At 38.4% G+C, this 24355-nt stretch overlaps 1 protein-coding gene across 6 annotated transcripts in view; it reads left to right on the forward strand.

The window, feature by feature from the left end:
• PANK2 (pantothenate kinase 2) overlaps nucleotides 1–24355 on the forward strand; it is a 32149-nt gene that overhangs the window by 2027 nt on the left and 5767 nt on the right. The window contains exons 2-9 of one of the 6 annotated variants that reach the window (XM_082431908.1): nucleotides 8752–8858; nucleotides 10738–10820; nucleotides 11451–11526; nucleotides 11613–11965; nucleotides 15123–15376; nucleotides 16447–16623; nucleotides 19871–19994; nucleotides 22096–22221. In XM_082431908.1, coding sequence (XP_082288034.1) covers nucleotides 8846–8858; nucleotides 10738–10820; nucleotides 11451–11526; nucleotides 11613–11965; nucleotides 15123–15376; nucleotides 16447–16623; nucleotides 19871–19994; nucleotides 22096–22221 — 1206 coding nt within the window. In that variant the 5' untranslated portion in view covers nucleotides 8752–8845. Of the gene's footprint in view, nucleotides 1–8751; nucleotides 8859–10737; nucleotides 10821–11450; nucleotides 11527–11612; nucleotides 11966–15122; nucleotides 15377–16446; nucleotides 16624–19870; nucleotides 19995–21594; nucleotides 22056–22095; nucleotides 22222–24355 lie in introns of those variants that run through there. The other 5 variants (XM_082431907.1, XM_082431904.1, XM_082431905.1 and 2 more) reach the window with 5 other exon arrangements.

Here is a 24355-nt window from a genome sequence, read left to right on the forward strand (position 1 = left end):
ACTGGCCATGAAGATTTTAAGTATTGTAATTTCGGTGTTTGCCACCAGTCAGGCACTCTTAAAAATTGTTTTCATGTACTCTTCTAAGAGCTTTAATAAATTCATTAGTCCTTACAAAAGTCACGAAAAGCCATCTCTCAGATAATGAGAACTAAAGACATAAACAAGATGTTTTTTCTTTCCATTTGTTCTTTCTGTACTGTCCAGGGGTATACCTGTTAGATAGAGAAGCAGTGTATTGATTGCTAATCCCTCAAAGAATATACTTTGGTTTTAACTTTGAGAGAATTCAATAAAGATTAAATATTTGTATTTTTTATTAGGAGAGTTGGGTTGGTGCCACCTTACTTTTGTTAGAAAACCTCATTCTGATATCATTACACTACTTATCTTAAGGTAGGAGACTAGTTGTCATTGGAAACTAGAAGGAGCTGTTCAGTTTATCTTAGAAATTGTGGGCCCTGCTTATAGTCACGTTCTGCCACACATGTTCCCTAGAGCAGTGTGATTCCCAAACCTGTCCCACCTCAGACTTAACACATCATAGTCATTAGGGATGAGGCTAGGCATGTGTGTCTAAGAAGTTCTTCAAAAGTTTTAGATTAGCTGGAGTATGTCTCATAGGTCTGAGAGAATTACCAAATAAAGATTGGTTTAAAATGATGGAAACAAAGATGCTAATGATGGTAACGATGATGCTTACGTGTTCATGTTAGACACTGTGCCAAATACTTTATAAACATTTAAGTCTTGCAGTTATCCTCTGAGGTGGGTATTTGTTATCCCCAGCCTCCAGAATAGGCAACAGGCTCAGTGAAATTTTCTCTTTGTCCAAGGGCGTATAGTGAGTTAGTAATGGAGCTGTGTTTTGATTCTAGGTGTCTGACTTCAGACCCAGTTTCTTGACTTTCCACATCTTGGAAGGTACATGCGATGTAGTCCAGAGTAGTGGTTCTCATGTGGAATCACTCAGAAGCTTAAAAAAAAAAAACCCTCTGATCTGCAGAGGGGTCTAAAAACATCTTTTAATTTTTAAAATTTTATTGAGGCATAATTACATACAGTAAAATGTACAGTTTTGGCAAATGTAACAAGAGAACATTACATGCATGTAACATGTAACAAGAGAACATACATTTTAATCTAGGGCCCCAGATGTGCAGGAGGTGTGGGAACTCTGGGATCACAGTGCTTCATGGCAGTGCTGGGGGATGAGCTGGATCTTTGAAGGTGACTCCCGAGCATGTTTTAGCACTCCAGGGAAAGCTTGGGGACATGCTGATTTTGGACTCATGCCAATCATGGAATTTCCTTAACCTCCATTAGTCTAGAAAATAAAGCTTTTGTTTGTAGCTTGATAATACTAATCTAGAAAATAGTTAGCTTTTCCTTGGTATTGGGGGAGCATCAGTGTTGCCAGAATGGAACTGGTGCTGGGAGGTTGCCTTTTATCAGGTGCAGTGTTTCATCTTCAGTTAGGGAATTAGGAAGGGCCGCCCACTGGGAGCCCAGGAAAAAAGTTAGATTTCTATTGCTTTGTAGCCTATTTTTGAGGGACAGAATAGGAGAGGGTGCTTTTTAACCTATTGTTTTATCAACTTTAAACCTAAATGAAATAAAAGTAAACACGGCTCCTCTTCTTTGATGAATAACGAATATAAAGCATTAAGCATAACTTAAAAATAATATAATTATGCAGCTTGTAAAATTAAGTATGTTATTTTAGGGGCCCATGCATGAATTGTGCATTTAGATAGTATAATTGTTGAGTGTTGGCATCACTGCCCTCTGTATATTTGAGGAGACCATAAGCAAGGGGGATGTATGTTATTAAAAATATTCTGCTTAAACACATGTTAAAAGGAGAGGTAAGGACCAAGATAATAGCCTGTATGTTGTTTGAGAGTACCTTATCAGGCAGTGATATAGCAGAATAGCTATTTTGTCTGGTTATTTAAAAGAGCAGTGAGGTTCCTTGGGCTTAAATTTATAACCTTGGGAGCACTTTTCAGGTTCATAATTTGGGGTATCTTTATCTTCAGGCACTGTTCTTTCTCAGTTAATATTCTTTCTCAATTTTTGTCAGCAAGGTGGACTAGGATATGAAAACCCTTTATAATGGCTTAAAGTTTGCTTTCTGAAAGTGAAAGCTATCTTGCAGTTTTTAGTAGCCTATTAGGTTTTGTATGTTTATATTTATTTTTTTAAAAAATAAATTTTATTTATTTATTTATGGCTGTGTTGGGTCTTTGTTGCTGTGCGTGGGCTTTCTCTAGTTGCGGCGAGCGGGGGCTACTCTTTCGTTGTGGTGCGTGGGGTTCTCATTGTGGTGGCTTCTCTTGTTGCGGAGCACGGGCTCTAGGCGCGCGGGCTTCAGTAGTTGCGGCACGCGGGCTCAGTAGTTGTAGCACCGGGGCTTAGTTGCTCCGCGGCATGTGGGATCTTCCCGGACCAGGGCTCAAACCTGTGTCCCCTGCATTGGCAGGCAGATCCTTAACCATTGCGCCACCAGGGAAGCCCTGTTTATATTTCTTGAATGTAAAATTTATTATTGAGTCTGCTGGTTTTATAGTAGGTAGTATTTTATAAGTATCTGGTCCCTGAGTTAAACTATTTTGGGAATATTTATTGAGGTCCGTCTTTTAAAAGGTAAGATAAATAAATATTTATTTATTTATTTGGCTGCACTGGGTCTTTCTTAGTTGCAGCACGCGGGATCTTTGTTGTCACGTGCGAGCAGGATCTTTTTAGTTGCGGCATGCAGACTTTTTAGTTGTGGCACGCGGGATCTAGTTCCCTGACCAGGGATTGAACCCGGACCCTCTGCACTGGGAGCTCAGTCTTAACCACTGGACCACCAGGAAAGTCCCAAGGTCTGTCTTTTAATATGAGGCCAAAGATTGCTGCCTAGACCAGTCTAGGGATTTGGGTTTGCAGTATTTTAACCACATGTGATCTGGTAAAGATATAGTTCATAATGTTGGAAAATTGAGTACACTTTTATAAACCATATATTTCTCATTGGAAAGCATTTCAGTTGTTGAGACCTATTATTGAGACAGTGAGCTATTGATGATTTTACATAAATCTGTGAGGGAAAGTTTAAATTCTTCCTAGAAATGTGTCCTAAGTCAAGTGTACATTGTCTAGGTGGAGTACCTTGGAGGAAATATGTCAGGAAATATGCTGAAGGCCAAAAACAGACTAAAATATCTGTGAAAATTAATGGAAAGACTCACTAATCAGAAGTGATAAAGTAGGCCTTTTATTAGTGAGATATGAGGCATGTGAGGGCATAGCAAAAGTTCCTTGACTTTCCATGACTTTTCCTGCCAGAAACACATAGTGGTTTGTTGTTTTTTTTTTAATTTGTTTATTTTTGGCTGCATTGGGTCTTTGTTGCTGTGCGCAGGCTTTCTCTAGTTGCGGCGAGCGGGAGCTACTCTTCGTTGCGGTGCACGGGCTTCTCATTGCGTTGGCTTCTTTTGTTGCTGAGCACGGGCTTCAGTAGTTGTGGCACGCGCGGGGTAAGAGCACAGGCTCAGTAGTTGTGGTGCACAGGCTTAGTTGCTCCGCGGCATGTGGGATCTTCCCGGACCAGGGCTCGAACCCGTGTCCCCTTTATTGGCGGGTGGATTCTTAACCACTGCGCCACCAGGGAAGTGCCACACATAGTGTTTTGAATAAGAATTGGAAGGCTTATTCTAGTAGTCATCATGTCATAGTATATGGGGCAGTCTCTCAGTTATTGATAGAAATCTAAACCCCCTTTGATAGGCTGAATGTTTAGAAATAACAGAATTGTATGGCCTGAGAGATTATCAGAGAGCATGCATCTAATGGACCTTCCATGTCTTTCATTGTCTCTCAGTTCTTGAATATGTAAATGGTTTGATTAGTAGTATAACGAAAAAATCCAGAAGTTACTAAAGGATATAATAAGGCTATTAACTCTTTCAGCCTTAGGCTCCTTATTTTTCCTTATATATTGTTGGTTCTCTTTATTTATTTAAGGTATGTGAATTTTATTAAACTACTTTTACTTAAAAAAAAATTTAACCCAAGAATATGTGTTTTGTGCTGTTAGGTTTGTATAGATACTGGTTAAAAGATACTTTTAAAAGGATTTAGGAAATCTGAGTTTGAGTCCCACTTCTGCCTTTTCTTGACTGTGACCTTGGGCTCTTTTGCACTTAAGTTTCTTTTTCTTTCATTCTTATTTTTAAAAAAATATTTATTTATTTATTTATTTGGCTGTGCCAGGTCTTAGTTGCGGCATGCAGGATCTTTTTTTTTTTTTAGTTGTGGCTTGTGGGATCTTTAGTTGCGGCATGCGAACTCTTATTTGCGGCATGTGAACTCTTAGTTGCAGCATGTGGGATCTAATTCCCTGACCAGGGATCGAACCTGGGCCCCTGGCATTGGGAGTGCAGAGCCTTAGTCCCTGGACCACCAGGGAAGTCCTTGCACTTCAGTTTCTTAATCTGTAAGTGGGGTGATTACTGTGCATGGTTATTGTAAACATTAAATAAACTCGTGCAGTAAAGTGCTTGGCTGTTAATAGATGCTCATTTAAAACATAATAGCCATAAACTAATGTTTCAACTTTTTAATCTGTGGAAAGGGGAGTAAGGCTTAATTTGTTTTAAGCATTACAGTCTTCCATTGGTCTTAGATATGTCCAAAACTTCAGATTCCAATGCTGTTGATGAGATATATTTGTTGGTAGAGTGCTGTGTCTCTTCTTTGCTCTCCATGAGGTTGGCATCATCTTAAAGTTGATGGTTAAAAGAATGGCGCTGTTAGTAGGAAAAGAGGAATTGAATCTCCTTACTTCAGTCATATCCAGCACTGTTGATTTCATTAGTGAAGAAACTTTTTATTCTTCCAGTCAGGGCCAGACTTCATGACTCATGCCAGGTTGAGTTAGTCCCTCATCACTGGAAATGGAGTTTCTGTTGGTGTTAAAAAAAAAAAAAAAAAAAAAAATCAGGACTCTCTTTCTGACTGAGGTGGAATGGCTGGAGAGTCAGCCACAGTGTTCTCTTTAGAATTGCGTTGACATTGTTAGTTAGATTAATTTGGGGGAGAATTGACACTTTAATAGTATTTAGTTTTCCTTCCTGGAACATGATATATCTTCCCACTATTATGTTTTTCAGTACACCATTTTAATAGCAATCATAGATATTTAGTATTAGATTTATTTATAAATATTTTGTGGTTTTTGTTATGCATGACACTTTTTTTCACGTCATTTTCTTGCTGGATTTTGCTTATAACATAGGAAAAGCTATTGGTATTTGTATTTGTATTCTTTTTTGGTGTGTCCAGTTATTAAAAAATTTTTTTTATTTTGTTGGCTTAATCGATTCTCTTAATTTTTATTTTTTGGAATGTATTGAGATAATCATGGTTTTTCTCCTTCAATGTACTAATGTAAGCAAGCCTCCTTAATTGGAATTTTAATGTGAAAACCATCCTTGCATTCCAAAGAATCCCTGTTGGCCATGGTATATTACTTTTATTGCACAACTGGATTCTGTTGTTTAATAATTTAATATTTTTGCGTTTGTTTTGTGAGACACTTCTTTTCTAGTTTTTTTTTTTTTTTAAAGTCACCTACTTTATTTATTTATTTTTGGCTGTGTTGGGGTCTTCGTTTCTGTGCGAGGGCCTCCTCCAGCTGTGGCAAGCGGGGGGCCACCCCCCACCGCGGTGCGCGGGCCTCTCACCATCGCAGCCTCTCTTGCTGCGGAGCACAGACTCCAAACGCGCAGGCCCAGCAGTTGTGGCCCACAGGCCCAGCTGCTCTGCGGCACGCGGGATCCTCCCAGACCAGGGCTCGAACCCGTGTGCCCTGCACTGGCAGGCAGACTCTCAACCACTGCGCCACCAGGGAAGCCCCTCTTTTCTAGTTTTGATATGAAGTTACAATGACTTGGGAATCTTTCTAGATTGTTTTGTGCCCTAGAAGCTCTTAATGGTTTGCCTGGAAACCATTACGGCCTGGTGCTTTTTTGTTGTTGTTTGGGTGGTAGATCTTTGACCTCTTTTTAAAAATTTTCAGTGCTTTTGATCTGTGTTTTTTACCTCATTTTGAACCACTTTTTTATTCTTTTCTAGCTAATCCTCTGTTTAGTGTACATTTTAAATTCACTGTTACAAAGTTATAAATTGGCTTATTTGTAGTTTCTGGTTGCGGTAGGTTCATCTTCTTTGATTTTTTTTTTTTTTTTTTTTGAGAAAAGTTATATCTTCTTTCTTTTTCTTAGATACACTTACCAGAAGTTTGTCTGTTTTAATGACTTTTTCAAAGCTTGATTTTACTGATCAGCTTGTTGTGGCTTTGTTCATGATGATGTTTTTCTAATTTCATTTACATCTTGCTTTCATCTTTAATAACTTCCTTCTGCTTATTTTGGGTCTGCTTTATTTTTCTAGCATTTCAAATTGTATGTGACATTCCCTTTTATTCAAGCTTCCTTCTTTTTGAATACATTTGATAAACATTTAAGGCTAGAAGTTACCCTTTGAGTCCCACCTTGGGTAGACATCCTATTCCTTTTGCTATATAGTGTTCTCATTGTCATTCATTCAAAAATAAATTGTGTTTTGATTTCTTCTTCAGTCTCGGAGTTAATAGAAATTAGTTTGAAGATTTCCAGGTGGATAGATTTATTTCCTTGTGTCTGTTGGATTAATTTCTTATTTTGAGGTATTGTGGAAAGTGAATGTGGTATGGTTTTGTACTTTGGAATTTGAGGTTCTGCTGATTTGTAGATTTGTCAGTTTCTCCTTGTTTTTAATATTTTTTGAAGCATATGTCAGGATCATATCAATTATAGTTTTATATGCACATGACAATTTCTTTTTGTCCTCTTATAATGCTTTTTGTTTGTTTGAATTCTTTTCAGTCTGCTAGTATTGTATTTGCTTTCTGTTAACATTTGCTTAATAGAGTGGAGTAACATTGTCCAGGCATTTGTTTTGCTTACCCAAATTCAACTATATAAATGTGGCAAAGCATGGTGACGGTGACCCTACTCACGGATTTAGTCAGTGAATATATATTGGATTGGCCAAAAAGTTCGTTCGGGTTTTTGTAAGATGTTACAGAAACCTGAATGAACTTTTTGGCCAACCCAGTAGTTGCGAGTGAGCTCAGGGATGGTAGATCACTGTTTGGAGGGGCACCTCTTATAATGTGAGCCCTTGATAAATGCAGTATTGGTCTTGAAACATAAGCTTTGACTTTTACTGTATCATGTTTCCTAAATGTAAGTCAACCGTTCTATCAGTCTCCAGTGAGGTGCTTAAGATTTTGATTTATTCATTTTTGACTGAATGCCATTTTCATCTTAAAGAATCCAACTCCTCTTTATGATGGGACTCTGTTGTGGGTGTTTTAGCATTTATTTACCTTCAGTCTACTTGTATTATCTTATTTTAGATGTATCTTTTTATATAAGCATATAGCTGAATTTTCTCTTCAATCTGGAAGAGAAATTTGACCTGTCTGTGATTACTGATATGTTTGCATTCATTCCTGTCATTTTTTGTTTCGTATTTACTATACTTTTTTTCCTCTTTGTTTTTGAACTGATTTTTTCCCCCTAGTTGTTTGAAGGTCATATGTTCATTTTCTCTTTTTTTGGAGTTGCCTGTAAATTTTTTTTTTAAATTTATTTATTTAAATTTATTTTTGGCTGTGCTGGGTCTTCGTAGCTGCACGGGCTTTCTCTAGTGGCAGCGAGTGGGGGCTCCTCTTCATATGGTGCGTGGCCTTCTCGTTGTGGTGGTTTCTCTTGTTGCACAGCGTGTGCTCTAGGCACGTGGGCTTCAGTAGTTTTGGCACACGGGCTCAGTAGTTGTGGCTCGCAGGCTCTAGAGCACAGGCTCAGTAGTTGTGGCGCACGGGCTTAGTTGCTCCGTAGCATGTGGGATCTTCCTGGACCAGGGCTCGAACCCGTGTCCCCTGCATTGGCAGGTGGATTCTTTTTTTTTTTTTTTAATAAATTTATTTATTTATTTATTTTTGGCTGTGTTGGGTCTTCGTTGCTGTGCACGGGCCTTCTCCAGTTGCGGTGAGCGGGGGCTACTCTTCGTTGCGGTGCACGGGCTTCTCATTGTGGTGGCCTCTCTCGTGGAGCACGGGCTCTAGGTGCGCAGGCTTCAGTAGTTGCGGCACACGGGCTCTAAAGCGCAGGCTCAGTAGTTGTGGCACACGGGCGTAGTTGCTCCGCGGCATGTGGGGTCCTCCCGGGCCAGGGATGGAACCCATGTCCCCTGCATTGGCAGGCAGGTTCTCAACCAGTGCGCCACCAGGGAAGCCCCGGCAGGTGGATTCTTTTTTTTTTTTTTTTTTTTTAAGATTTATTTATTGATTGATTGATTGTTATGTTGGGTCTTCATTTCTGTGCTAGGGCTTTCTCTAGTTGCGGCAAGTGGGGGCCACTCTTCATCGCGGTGCGCGGGCCTCTCACTATTGTGACCTCTCTTGTTGCAGAGCACAGGCTCCAGATGCACAGGCTCAGTAGTTGTGGCTCACGGGCCTAGTTGCTCCGTGGCATGTGGGATCTTCCCAGACCAGGGCTCGAACCCGTGTCCCCTGCATTAGCAGGCAGATTCGCAACCGCTGCGCCACCAGGGAAGCCCCGGCAGGTGGATTCTTAACTACTGTGCCACCAGGGAACCCCAGCCTGTAAATTGTTAACGCATTTAAACCATCACTTCTTTATTCTTGTTTAGAAATAATCAGAATCTATGTCTTCCGTTCCCCAACGAGACAGAGCTGCTGCTTGCTTTGACTTCCCTCTCCTTTCTCTTCCCTCTTCGACTTCCTATGTTGAAATCATGTAAGTATTTTAGTTGCAGATTGCTTATTTTCCTAAAAGTCAGCATGTATTGCTTCCTGTGCTTATCATTGTATATATAGCTCATATCTTCTTGGGTGCTTTAAAAAATTATATTGGAGTGCATCTACTAATTATTTCAGAGAAGGTCTTTGAATAGTAAATGTTGAGCTCTTTCATGTGTAGAAATGTCTTTCTCTTGCACTCCCATTTGAAAGCTGATTTGGCTGGATATGAGTTTCAAATTGTTTTCCTTATAACTTTGCCAGTGCGCTCTTGTCTTCTAGCATCTGTGTTACTGACGAAAAGTCTAAGTTTACTTTTATGTGATTTATGTATCTTCGTAGGAATTCACTTTTTTCCTTTGGGAGTTTTTAGGGATTTCCTGAAATTTCAATAGGATGTGACTATACATCTCCCCTTTCTACACTTATTAATTTTATTTCAAGCCAATGATTTCTGTCTTCCCCTATCTCCCCCAGAAAATTTCTAGATCTCATATAACACAGATGTTGGACTTTCTGGTTCTGTGTTCTGTATATCTACCTTTCTTTCATACTCAAGAGGCATTTTGGGAGAGTTTCTTAGTTTTGTTTTCCATTTGTTTTTTCTGTGCCCATTTTGTTATTAAATGTATCTGTGGCGCTTTATTTTGGAAATAAATATTTCTCGTTTTTTTCTATTATAAAAGTGTCTTTATTGGATATAATTTACATACAATAAAATATATCCATATAAAGTGTATAGTTCCATATATTTTGACAGATAAATACACCCATGAAGCTCCCCTCTTGCCCCCAACAATTAAGATTTGGGTTATTACAGAAAGTTTTCTTCTGCCCCTGTATAGTCCTTCCCTCTCTCACTCCCCCAGCCAGTGATCTGCTTTCTATCAGATGCAGAAATGATTAGCTTGCATTTTCTAGAGTTTCATATAATGGATTCATATAGTATGTAGCCTTTTGTGCCAAGCTTTTTTCACTCAGCCTGTTTTTGAGAGTCACCTATGTTAAGTATATTGGTGTGTCCCCCCGCCCTGCGCCCCGCCCCCTGCCCTGCTCTTTTTGGTTTTGGAAACTTCTCCCCCAACCCCCAACTAGGAAATTAACATTGATACAGTTCACAGACCTTATTTAGATTTAACCAGTTTTACATAAACTCTTTTGTATATGTGTATTTAGTTCTATATAATTTTGTCACATGTGTAGATTCTTAACAGCCTCAACCACAGCTGGCAATCATTTCTTAATTTCTAATTTTTCTTTACGGTGGCTTATTCATTTTTAAAATTTATTTTTTTATTGAAGTATAGTTGATTTACAATAGTTTATTCATTTTTTATGGATGAAATCTCATTTTACCTTGGAGGATATTTATGATTCTTTTAAAGCCTCCTCTTTGTTCCTGCAACTCTTTCTTCAGATGTTAGCTTCTTGGTTTTGTGTTGTTGATTTTTCCCTTTTGGTGATTCTGGTTTGTAAAGTGATCATCTCTGGTTTAAGGATTGCTATTCTCCTGTCAGTGAGTGCAGTGTCTGTTTACCAGTTTGTCAGGATGGATTGTAGGGGAGAGATGGGAAATACGGCCAGATGTGGGGGCTTCCCACTTCTTCTGGGTAACAGCAGCTACGTGGATGCGTACTGATGCTTGGGCTCAAGTACCTGTGCCCAGTGAAGACTTTGCCTCTTTGGAGGAGGGGGAGGGGAGTGGCTGGCCTGTCCAGTTGTGCCAAGGGTATTTCCCCACCATATCACTATGACTGCACCAGAGCCTGCTTCTGTTTCCCCATGGCAGCTACCCCATCGACAGCTGGGATGGAGCACCCATCCGCTCCCCGCACCTTCATAGCTGCTCCCAATTTTTATAGCATTTCTCTTTTCAGGGTTCTGGACAGTTATTGCCTCTATCAACTTCATTCTGCTGATGGTATCACTTCTGGTTTCTCAGAATTATTTTAGAAAATCAGTAAGTTTATATCTTTAGTCATTTCTAGGATTTAAGGTGGGAGGAGAAGGCATGTATAGCTAATGCAGTTTATCTTGATCCAGTCTCCTTAAGCCATTTTTTGGGATGGATTTTTTTTTATTTTTTGAAGCTCCTCCGCGTGGTATGTGGGATCCTAGTTCCCCGACCAGGGATCAAATCTGCGTCCCCTGCATTGGAAGCGCAGGAGTCTTAACCACTGGACCGCCAGGGAAGTCCTGGGATGGATTTTTTGGGATGGATTTTTGGGGAACGGGTATTAACTTTGAAACACCTGTTCCACTGATGGCCATTGAAACCTGATGGATTGATTGATATCAGGGTTTGAGAGAAATTGACCACTGGAGCTTATATGTTACATAGGGTTGGGAATTTCCTCTAGCCCTAGTTTGAGTACTAAACCAAAGCTCTGAAAAGTCTCAACATTTCTTTAAGGCAAGGGCAAGGGTGAAGATTTTCATTCTCAATCTTTTTTTTCAGAGTTGAGGTTAATGAGTAGTCATTTTGCTGTTTTTTAATATTTCTCAGTGCAGTTTGGGCTTGTCTAAGAGGGTTGTGTTGGCTTAACATTGTGATATTTTTCTTTTTGATCTTTGTAATTTTTTTTTTAAGATTTGTTTCCAGATTAGACAATCACATTTCTTCTCCCAAAAACCTTTTTGTGTATATAGTTCTTGGAAACCTCAAGGTATGAAATAAATTGTTAATCTAATAAGTGTAAATTTAGTTTTCAGAAAAAAAGCTGTTCTGACTTTTTTTTCCTTCCCCATTTAGTTTTTCCTTGGTTTGGCTTGGATATTGGTGGGACCCTGGTCAAGCTGGTTTATTTTGAACCCAAAGACATCACTGCTGAAGAAGAAGAGGAAGAAGTGGAAAGTCTTAAAAGCATTCGAAAGTACCTGACCTCCAATGTGGCTTATGGGTCCACGGGTATTCGGGACGTGCACCTGGAGCTGAAGGATCTGACTCTGTGTGGACGCAAAGGCAATCTGCACTTTATACGCTTTCCCACTCATGACATGCCTGCTTTTATTCAAATGGGCAGAGATAAAAACTTCTCGAGTCTCCACACTGTCTTTTGTGCCACTGGAGGTGGAGCGTACAAATTTGAGCAGGATTTTCTCACAGTATGCATTTTTTAGCTTATATACAATTTATGGTAATCTGATTGTTAAAAATAATACCAATAGCAAGTGGTGGAATCATTTCCATCTCTAATGGAACTTGAATTTTCTTGAGTCAAGTTAAGATTAAATATCAATTAGTGATAGGAGTTGCCATCTAGAGACTGTTGTATAGTTTACTTTTTGCCCAATTCAGATGAGTTGATGAGAATCAGAAGCACTAACAGCATAGCATTTTGTTGTTCTTTTACTATGAAAAAATAGTAAAGCTGTAATAAGCACAGGAAGGAACTACCAGTGAGGAACAATATCATTGTCTTAAACAATGTGATTGAAAAATAATTAAAAAAATTAATGTCATTTCATGTTATAAAATTGTTTCCAATCTTATCTACCACATAATTTTTCTTATCCCCCTCATTTGTTTCTTGGCAATTTTACTATTTAGAAATATGAGGAACTCTGGTCCAAAGCAGTGTTTTCCAGGCCTCAGGGTTAGTCAGAGATGGTTGACAGCAGAGTCTGCTCTCCCCAAATGCCTTTTAATGTGTCCTGAGCTGCACACTTGTTAACAGGAGTCTGGATAGTAGGGGGAGTGCCAGTGGGCCCTTGATTTTGTTTTCATTCAGTGAACACTGTGTGTAAGGCCTTGAGGCTAGGTCATTTGAGGGTGGATGTGGGGGTAGATGGGAGAATTGATAGGCGAATTGGCCAAGGCTCTGACCTTCAGAGTGCAGTGTAGATTTAAAATATCTTCAGTGACCATGTTTTTAATGCCACCAATAAGAATGTTACTACAGAGATTCTGCCTTTGCCTATGTTGTTTTTCATTTTCTCCCCCCGAACCTTGCGTGTCATTGTATGGTTTGTGACTTTGTTTTCTTTCTTTGTCCTCTATCTCCTTTCTCCCATAACTGACCATAACCATAATATAGAATTGACATGAATTTTAAAACTGGTTTTGCATCGTTTGCTTGAATTTTCCTTGGTTGTTGGTTTTCAGTGGTTTCTTTTCTACCTGTGAGTAAACGGGAAGGTAGCAGGAGGAGAGGAGGTCCCCCTCCTTTGCGGTCACAGTGGACTCTGGATTATAACTGATAGGTAGAGGAGAAAACCTCTCGATTTCTGGGACCCTGTAGAGATGCCTTTGGAACATGTTTGAATACCATTTGGGCTGTTACCAGAGGTTGTGTGCTGTGTGCTAATCCAAGGAGAGGTGCAGAGTAGATTTTAGACTTTAGGGATTGGCTTTTAGGCTGTTGGGGTTTCTCATCTGTATGCACCAGCGCTGTCCTTGAAAACTGGGGGAAAATGAAATGCCTAACAAATCCCGTTTGTGCATCGGGAGTAACTATTATCTAATAAACCACAGTGAAGTATTTTTAAAAATATGGAGTTTACCCTGTTTCTTTTTTAATGTGAATCAGATTTCCTCACATTGTATTGAGTTTGCTTGTGGGTGCAACACATACATTATGAGTAACTTGAGTTAGTGAAGTAACTTACGTATTTGGTCATCTGACTCTGTCAATTAGGCTGGGATTCATTAGGAATAATAGCACAGCAGGGCAGTTCAGGTTAACATGAATTATGGGAAAGATAAAAGGAGGTATTGGTTTGACATACAATGGCAGAAAACTACATTTATTCCAGTAGGCTACCAGTGTAAAAGGATTTTGCTTTGAAATGAAAATGCTGACACTTGAGATTCAAGTGTCAGGAAATCAGAATTGAATTCATCGTGGCAGGGAGGGCATGAGCAGATAAAATAAGGACAGTGATGAACATTTTCAAGGGCTTGGGTTTCGTCAGAGGAGTAATTTAATATTCGTAATTAGGGATTACTTAAGGATTAAGATGAAGTTACCTATTAACTTCCATATCCTTTGGATCAAAGTAAATTGAGTATAATGTAATCAAATGAGAGTTGAATTAAAGGGGGAGGACTTGCAGGGCTAAACTTGGTTTTAAACAGAAATAGGTGCTTTAGGCCGTTGAGGCATCTTTGTATTTGTCACATATATTGAGTAGGTAGATAATGCTGGTAGCATTCAAATGGGGTAGAAGTTCATAGAGTAAAAAGTGAAAGTTGCTTTATATCATCTCTGCAAAGTTACCACAGTTAAAAGTTTATGTATCTTTTTAGTTTTTCTGTGTATGACTGTGTATGACACATACCCGTGCATATAAATATGGTTTTAAAATAAGGCAAATTGGATCATATTGTATAAAATATTTCTCAGCTTTTTTTTTTTTTTTTGACTAAAAACATGTCTTGGAGTTCTTCCCACTTCAATTCTTAATTGAATAAAGATCCTCTTCATTCTTGGGACTTCCCTGGCGGTCCAGTGGTGAAGACTGCACTTCCACTGTAGGGGGCCCGGGTTCAATCCCTGGTCTGGGAAGTAACATCCTGCATGCTTTGCAGCGCGGCCAAAAAAAAAAAATGTATATATATTGATATATATGTATGTTTGTATAAAGATCCTCTTCATTCTTAATTGCTATACAGTGTTTCATAATATGAATAATAATTTAATCATCCCTTTATTAATTATTTAAATGAAATTAAGTTGATAACAATGTTTTAAATTTTGATTCTGCTAAACTCCCCCCGTCCCTTGAGGCTGTAATCAGTTTAAATAGTGAAGTATTTTACTTTCTAATTGGATACTTTCAGTCCTTTGGCTGCAGATTATTAATAATAAAGTGTGGCCTAATTTGATACTGCTCTGTAGCCTTGAAGATGGTCTTTGGAAGGTAGATGTTGGATTCCTTGTGGCTCCTGCCATGTGTTTCCAGGTCCTTGCATCATTTAGACTTCTTAGAGTCTGCTTTTTGATGGGGCTGTGCCCTCAGCTGTGCTCTTGCCTCATGGTTCCCGTAAGCAGACATCTTGTTTTCTGCTTGGGTTTTGGCACATTTCTCCAGCTGCTGCGGTGGTTTGAGTGTGTTGGGTCTGTGGGCACAGAATTCTGTCTTGTCGTTCCATCCCTATATTTGTTGTCTGCAGATCTGTTTTGTAAAGCAGGCACAAATAGTACACATCCATGAGCACTTTTATGGTTTGTCTTATGTAGAGGGGAATGCCTTATTAAACGGAGTTTTTATTTCTGCTTGGCTTGTTAAAAAATCTGAATACATTTTTATTTCATTACAGATAGGTGATCTTCAGCTTTGCAAACTTGATGAACTAGATTGCTTAATAAAAGGAATTTTATACATTGACTCAGTTGGATTCAATGGACGGTCACAGTGCTATTACTTTGAAAACCCTGCTGATTCTGAAAAATGTCAGAAGTTACCATTTGATTTGAGAAATCCATACCCTCTGCTCCTGGTGAACATTGGCTCTGGGGTTAGCATCTTAGCAGTATATTCCAAAGATAATTATAAGCGGGTCACAGGTACCAGGTAGGTCTTTTATATAAAGGTCATTATTTATTCTTGATATCATAATGGGTTAAAACTGAGTTTTCAGGTACTACATGTAAGAACATCTTCAAGAACCTGTTAAAATTATGTGAAAGATATGTTTCTCTGGGATTATGCAAGCAAATATTGTTTCTCTTTGGAAATTCTGATTTCATGGTCTACTTTTCTTTAATCTCTATTGCTGAAGATTTCATTACCATAGTTTCATAAAATATCTCATCAGCAGACTCATTGAGCCCAAGGTCCCTGCCCTCAGATAGTGTTATGGTGTGCATATACCATAAAATAACCAAAGCTACTAGGTAGCATTTATAAGGAGAAGGCAAGGCAAGATCCCGGCTTTGAACTAGTTTAGATTTTACATGTATCCACACATACACATGGCCAGGGGATGTCGTGAGATCTAGAAGTTGAGGTACTGAGCAATAGAAAAATGTTTGGGGGAGGGTAGTCTGAAAAGGGAGGATTAGGTGGCAGATGAGAATGAATACCTTTTGGTTTAAGGATCAGCGATCACTTGAGGAAAAACAGGAGCTGGGGATTGGGATAAACACGTTTTTGAACAGGTGTCAGTTAAAGAATGAGAGGAGTAATTTTCGGAGAGAAAACACATTCATGGAGGAGTTCTAGTCGGGTAAGGGGGGCTGATGACCCAGGGTGACAAGATGCTTGGATGAGGATGACTCGGGGCTTGCACTTGGAGAGAGAAAGGGAAGAGGTGCCACTATGGCCCTGGTGGGCTGATCTGCACCTGAGGCTCCTAGTACTCAGCAGGTGACCAGACTGCATTGGGGACATGGGTAAAGAGGCGGGCACTGTGTTTTGCTGCTTTGTTTGCTTGGCTTATGTGAATATGGTATCTTCAAGGTGTCCATTAGACACTTTATTTTTATCTTTTCACAGACTTGTTTCCTACTTAGTGGCATCTGCATGATTGGGATGGGGCAGGAGTGGGTTGATACATGAATATGGTTTTGGGATTCGTAAGTATTACCTTCCTATTCTTATTTTGAAAAATGTTATAATACTATGTTTGTTTTTAATCACAGTCTTGGAGGAGGAACGTTTTTTGGTCTTTGCTGTCTTCTTACTGGCTGTACCACATTTGAAGAAGCTCTTGAAATGGCATCACGTGGAGATAGCACCAAAGTGGATAAACTAGTACGAGACATTTATGGAGGGGACTATGAGAGGTTTGGACTGCCAGGCTGGGCTGTGGCTTCAAGGTAAGGGAAAGGGGCGTGTGTGCTCTGAGAAATACAAGATATACAGTGGAATATTATCAGCCATAAAGAAGAACAAAATAATGCCATTTGCAGCAACATGGATGGATGGACCTAGAGATTCTTATACTGAGTGAAGTAAGTCAGACAGAGGAGGACAAATACCATATGATATCACTTTATATATGGAATCTAAAAAAAGGCTACAAGTGAACTTATCTACAAAACCAAAATAGAGTTACAGATGTAGAAAATAAACTTATGGTTACGGGGGGGTAAGGGGTGGGGGAGGAAAAATTGGAAGATTGGGATTGACACATACACACTACTATATATAAAACAGATGACTAATAAGGACCTACTGTATAGCACAGGGAACTCTATTCAATACTCTGTAATGGCCTATATGGGAAAATAATCTAAAAAAGAGTGGCTATATTTATTTATATAACAGATTCACTTTGCTGTACACCTGAAAATAACACAGCATTGTAAATCAGCTATACCCCAATTAAAAAAAAATACAGGAATAAAATATATTAAGTATTGGGTATATCTTTTACCCTTTAAATAGCTTTACATACTATGAAGTCACCTGTTTAAAGTGTGCAATTTAGTAGTTTCTAGTATATTTATAGAATTTTGCAACCATCTTCATAATACAATTTTGGAACATTTTCATCATTCCAGAAAGAAACCTTGTATCTGTTAGCTGTCACTCTTCATTCCCCCACACATAGTCCCTAGTAAACACTAGTCTATTTTCTGTCTCTCTATGGCATCATACAATATGTGATTTTTGTGACTGGGTTCTTTCACTCAGCGTAATATTTTCAAGGTTCATCCATGTAGTAGCATGAATCAGTACTTTGTTCCTTTTTACTGCAGAATAATATTCTTTGTATGGATATAGAATGTTGTATTTATCCATTTATCAGTTGATTATCTTGTGGGTTGCTTCAACTCTTTGGTTTATTATGAATAATGGGGCTATAAACATTCATGTACAAGTCTTTGTGTGGACATATGTTTTTAATTCTCTTGGGTATATACCTAGGAGTGGAATTGCTGGGTCATATGGTAACTCAGTGTTTAATCTTTTGAGGAACTGTCAAACTGTTGTCCAAAGTGGCTGTACCATTTTACAGTTTCACCAGCAGTATATAAGAGTTTAAATTTCTCTACATCCTTGCCAATACTTGTTATTGTCTGTCTTTTGGGTTTTAATTGCCTTAATAGGTGTAAGGGGATCTCTCATTTTGATTTGCACTTCCCTGATGACTGATGATTTTGAACATCTTTTAATGTACTTATTGGCTCTTTATTTTCTTTGGAGAAATGTCTGTTCAAGTCTTTGCTCATTTTTTAGTTGGATTCTTTGTCTTTTCATTATTGTATTGTAAGAATTCTTATATGTTTTGGATACAGGTCCTTTATCAAGTATATAATTTGCAAATATTTTCTCCCAGTCTGTTGGTTGTCTTTTCACTTCCTTGATGGTGGCCTTTGCAGCATAGAAGTTTTAAATTTTGATGAACTCATTCTTATCTGTCTTCTCTTTCATCACTTGTGCTTTTGATATCATGTATAAGAAATCATTGCCTAACCTAAGATCATGAAGACTGACTTACGTATTTTTTTCTAAGCATTTTATAGTTTTAGCTCTTACATTTAGGTCTATGATCCATTTTGAGTTCATTTTTGTGTGTGGTGTGAGGTAGAGGTTCAGATTCATTCTTTTGCATGTGGCTATATAGGATATATAGTTGTCCCAGCACCATTTGTTGGATAGACTATTATTTTCCCATTGAATTCTCTCGGCCCCTTTGTTGAAAATCACTTGACCATAAATGTATGGGTTTATTTTTGGACTCTCATTTCTATTGCATTGATCTATATTTCTATCCTTATGCCAGTACCACACTGCTTTGATTACTGTAGCTTTGTAGTACTAAGTTTTGAGACTGAGAAGAGTGAATCCATCAACTTAATCTTCTTTTTCAAGATTGTTTTGGCTAACCTGGGTCCCTTGACATTCCATGTGAATTTTAGGATCAGCTTGTTGATAATCTGCACCAAAAGGCAACTGGGATTTTGACAGGGATTGTGTTGAGTCTGTTAGGTCACTTTGGAAAGTATTGCCATCCTAACACTATCAGGTCTTCTGACCCAAGAAGATAGAATGTCTTTCCATTTAGATCATTGCTGTTATTTACCAATGTTTTGTAGCTTTCAGTATACAAGTGTTATTCTCTTGGTAAATATATTCCTAAGCATTTTATTCTCTTTGATGCTATTATAAATGGAATTGTTTTCTTAATTTCATTTTTGGATTGTTTAGAAATACAGTTGCTTTTTTGTGTATTGGGGCACATGGTTTTTAATAATAGAAAAGGCACTCATATACATGTTTGTTTACTAATTTTAGGTACTTTGTAAATGCTGTAGATTCCATTTTCTATGTTTGTAGCATCTGCTCAATGATAATCACTTCCTTTTCTGATTGGTTGGGTTTGTGATCAGGTCATAGTTATTTATATATCAATTCTGCTGGTCAGGTACTTTGAAATACCTGATCTTCTAGGGAAATCTGAAACTCTTATATAGTTTACTCAGGGACTCAGATGTCAGATAAAGCAGTTTACCAGATGTGAATGTGACCATTCAGCTGAGTGGAACAGCTATGCAGTTGGGGGCGAATTGCTAATTGAGGCATCTTCCTGAAACTTAGCCTGGTTGCAGAAGGAGCATGGTGCCTTCAGTGGATCTGAATGTGCAGATACGTGGCGTCAAAGCTAGATTTCGGTCGAAACCACAGGGAAAGCCATTTGCTCATTCAGAATGCTTGAGGTGTGGGAATTCCCTGGCAGTCCAGTGGTTAGGAGTCCGAGCTTCCACTGCAGGGGCCATGGGTTTGATCCCTGGCCAGGGAACTAAGATCCCACAAGCCATGCAGCGTGACCAAAAAATAAAATAAAATAAAACTTCATTAAAAAAAATATTTGAGGAAAAAACTAAAAACTAAACTAAAATAAAATTCTGTGTCCTATTATTTAAAAAAAAAAAGAATGCTTGAGTTCTTGAAGTTGCATTTCTATTTGAGCAGATGCTCTGTTATTTTGTAATAAAATGTTTGAATATTTGAACAATGGTGCCCTGAAAGTAACTTTTGTCTTAGTAAAGTAACATTAAGTTCTGTTGAGCTGTGTTGCCTTTGGTTTAGCAATGAGATTTTTTTTTTCCATCATAGCTTTGGAAACATGATGAGCAAGGAGAAGCGAGAAGCTGTGAGTAAAGAGGACCTTGCCAGAGCGACTTTGATCACCATCACCAACAACATTGGCTCAATAGCAAGAATGTGTGCCCTTAATGAAGTAAGGGGACATGGATTTTTTTAGTTGCTCTGAGGAAAATACAGAACTTACTGTGTGGGCCCCGCCTTGTATACGTCTGTTTTCTCTGAACAGTGCCTAAATGTAGTCGTAAGTGGTGGAGTTTGTTTCATTGGCAAAGTTAAAACGTTTCACATGTAGATTAATCTTAATAGATTTTTTTTTCCTTACTCAAGATAAACACTACTACTATCTAGAAGTAGAGGAAAAAGTAGAGGAAGGTAGGGAAGGTAGCCAGTATTGCAGATGATGGGGACTGTTGGGTGGTGGTGATGGATGGTGATGCTGAATCTAGACGCCACGCCCACTGTTGAGCTCTAGAGTCCCTGGGAATGAATCCAGAGGAAGGCACTGAAGCTGGGAGAAGACTGAGTGGGCCGAGGCATGCCCACCCTGCTCCCCCTCCACTGCAGCAGAGCTGTCTTTGTGCTTTCAGCTTCTTTACAGTGCTGCCTTGTAGCATTCAGGTCAAGCAGCATTGTACAGGGCTATGAAAGAACTAAGAATGGCCTTCCCTTGGGGATCCAGTTGGTGCAGCTTTATAGCTTATCCCTATTTATACACTTTTGTTTAAAATTATTCTTTTAAATAGATAATATAAGCATGTGACTTAAAAAGGAAACCTCAACAGGTACAAAAGGATTGTCTCATTTTTAGTTAAAAATACTATATCAGCATGAAGAAGTTAAAAATTCTTTATTTGAATATTTTAACACTTCTATTTTCTTTGTTGCATGTTCCTTTAAGTCCTGTGCTTATGTATTTTAAGATATTTTAGTCGGTGTACATACCATTCTACGTTTTTTACTTAAATATTATAAATTGCATGGTTGTATATTTAATTTCTTTTTATGTCATAAGTCATTCACATAGAACTGGGCATTTGGTTGCTTGCCGATGATAGCTCTGCAGTAAAGCATTTTTAAGCATGAAGCTGTTCCTTGGATGGATTTATTCTTGATAAGAGACTTATTCAGGAGTGAGATTTCTCATCTAAAGAATATAATATTTATGAATTGTGATAGGTATTGCCAAGATGCTTTTGCACAAGGGCTGCACCAATTTAGATCATTTTTAGCAATGAATGAATGGATTGGTTTTACCACAACTTAACTAATATTGGGGGTAGAATTTCAGTTAGTTGTTTGTTTTGCTAACTTTTTTTTTATGGTGCCAATTTAAAATACAGTTTTATTTAAGACATTGCATTTTCCACTTACAATACAGTGCTTATAAAGTGCAATGTTATTTCCTTTCCCTGTGTACATATTCACTGTTCAAATATCAAGAACACCCAGTTGTTTACTATAGCAGCTCAGCTTTAAAACTGCCTTGGAATTTGCTACACATTTGGGTCCTTCAGTGTTTTTTGTGAAACAATGCTAAATCTATACTAGGTTGGCTTAATCAGCCTCTTCAGTGGTGGGCTCGGAGGAGGCACCACCAGATGGGGGAGCTCGGGCCCTAGGCATTCCTCCTGGTATGTATGCCTCCTGCGCTTTCTGGTACAGCTTGGTAATGATGGAGTTGCAGATTTTTTCCAGCTCCTTCTGCTGATGTTCGAATTCTTCCTTCTCCGCAGGATGTAAGATCTTGGGTCCCTCAGACATCCAAGGAAGGAAGCTGCCAACATCTGGAGTTCTTTGCTAACTTTTAATGGATCTAAAATTTTACTTTTTTTGCTTACTTAGTGAGGTTGAATTTTTTTGTCTGTGATATTTCTTGTATAATTTGCCTATTTGTGTTACTTTTCTTCTTAGAATTGGGTCTTAATATTTTTTTACTTATCTGTATAGAACTTTTTATTTAATTGTAGTTATTGTTTATCAAATTTAATTCAAATGCTTTTCCTAATCTGTATTCTCCTGTGACATTTTCTGGCATACTTTGAAGTAGGTTTAGAGTTGTCTGGGGATCAAATTTAAGTAGCCCTGGATCAACTGGATTAAATGTAAATACTTTTTTTTGATCAGCAGTCAACTTGCTGCTAAAAACTATGTACATGGTACTCTCTTTGGGGTAGCTTTTATGAGAGAACAGAAATTAAGATGAAAACTAATTGCCTTTTTTTTGATGTGCTCAGAACATTAACCAGGTGGTATTTGTTGGAAATTTCTTGAGAATTAATACAATCGCCATGCGGCTTTTGGCATATGCTTTGGATTATTGGTCCAAGGGACAGTTGAAAGCACTTTTTTCGGAACACGAGGTAAGCAGACTTACTTCCTGTGACACGTTACCTTCATAAAGGGCATGCAGTTCATGCTGCGCTGGAATTTGAAGCAGTACTTATTTGTTTCTGTACTTGTATAATATGGGTTAACTTTGGTCATGTTCAAAAGCTGTTTCTTACCTGATTTAATGTAAGGTAGATATTTGGTTAATTTAATTTTGAGCTTCAGCAGTTTTAAAGAAGAAAGTCTTGATGAACAGCCAGCTATATTACTGATGCCATATTCTTTTCTGAACCGTCCTGTATATTTTCCCCATTGCAGTTTGCACTTACTTTGTAAATGCACTCACTCTGAGTTCTTTTTTCATTTTTTGATGTCAGTTTTTATGTATTGATATAGTTCATGTGCCAGTTTGCCAGTTATTTAAGATGTATGTTCTAAAAACAACTAGATCAGTAAAAAGCATTCCAGGATTAGAGCCACACTATCATAAGAACTTAACACATAGACAGGCTATGTGGAAAAGAATAACTGAATTGCTCAACCTGATAATCCGATTTTGGAAAGTGCCTTTCTGTTTTTCAGTTTGAGGAACAGAACCAGAGCTATGGAAGGGACTTTCTCTTTCCTCCCCTTGGTTGTGGGGCAGTTGGAGGCTTTCAAGTGTTAAAGTGGATTGTAGATAGTGTTATCATGAACATTTTTCAGAATTGTATTTGCATATTTACTTTAACAGTGTTTCTATGAATTGACAGAAATCAAAGTAGGATTTGAAGTAATATGAAGAGATTGTTTTTTCTTTTAAGGTTGCTTTAAGTTTTTCCTTTTAAGTTGCTTAAGTTCATAGTTAAAACCCAAAGTGCATAATTCCCCATATTAAAAAGCTTAAAGTTTAAGTTATCTAACTTTCTTTTTACCTCTAATCTTATTATATTAGTAAATCGGTACTGAATTATCAGTTTCTTATACCTTTTATATGCATCTTGCTTTTTGTGATCTTTGACCTGTTTTATTTTGCTTAATATTAGAATAAAAAGAAACCCTGTTTAATGTTGTATCTTAGTATAACTTGCCTCCTGCTTAGTTTCTACCTCTTTTGAACCTTTTTCAAGGCAGAATGTGGAGGTTTCTTAGGTTAACTTTTTTTTTTTTTTAACTTACGTCTTCATATCATAATAATTACGACATGAACCCTTTATGAAGTTTTGTTTTTCCCATTTTGACTTCCTCTCTGGTTAGCCTGTTGGCTCTGTTTGTCTCTGTGTTTTCCATTTACATTCATGCCTCTGGCTCTAATGTCGATCTCCGTACTTGTGGAACTCTGATTATTTTAGTTTCTCTGAGTCATGAAATATTCTCCTGTCTGCACACTGAAGTCAGTGTGTCTACTGTTGTGAAAGCTTTGTATAGATTCTTCTCAAGCCTTTCTCTTTCATTGTTTACTGTTCTCATCTTACACTTCTTGGCTTGTAACAACCTCTGTCTTTTACTAGATAGTAGGTTTTGGGTCTTCAGTGGAACTCGCTATAATGGTTAACTTTATCCCTTCTTCTTTTGTTGTAAAATAAAACACAGATACAGAAAACCACTTTATGTGTAGAGCTATCTGTTACAAAGTGAACACCCTTGGGACTTCCCTGGCAGTCCAGCGGTTAAAGCTCTGTGCTTCCACTGCAGGGGGCGCAGGTTCCATCCCTGGTCAGGGAACTAAGTTCCTGCGTGCTGTGGCCAAAAAATTAAAAAAAAAAAAAAGAGAATAAAGTGAACACCCTTGAATTCTATCCTCTGGCTGTGATTGTGGGTTTCTGAGTGTGGCTGAGTCTTGCTCAGTTGTGTCCCTTCTACAGTTTCTGACTTTCTCTCATAATACATTCATGTGGCTGCTTATTTATTTATTTTTTATTATTTTTAATATTTATTTATTAATTTGGCTGTGTCAGGCCTTAGTTGCGGCAAACGAGATCTTCGTTGTGGCATGCGGTATCTTTCTTTTTGGCATGCGGGCTGTTTGTTGCAGTGCGCAGGCTGCTCTAGTTGAGGTGTGCGGGCGAGTGCATGGGCTCTGTAGTTGTGGCGCACGGGCTTAGTTGCCCTGCGGCATGTGGGATCTTAGTTCCCTGACCAAGGATTGAACCCGTGTCCCCTGTATCGGAAGGCAGATGCTTAACC

Source organism: Balaenoptera physalus (genome assembly GCF_965194825.1).
Source record: "Balaenoptera physalus genome assembly, chromosome: 16".
In the NCBI taxonomy this organism is placed as follows: domain Eukaryota; kingdom Metazoa; phylum Chordata; class Mammalia; order Artiodactyla; family Balaenopteridae; genus Balaenoptera; species Balaenoptera physalus.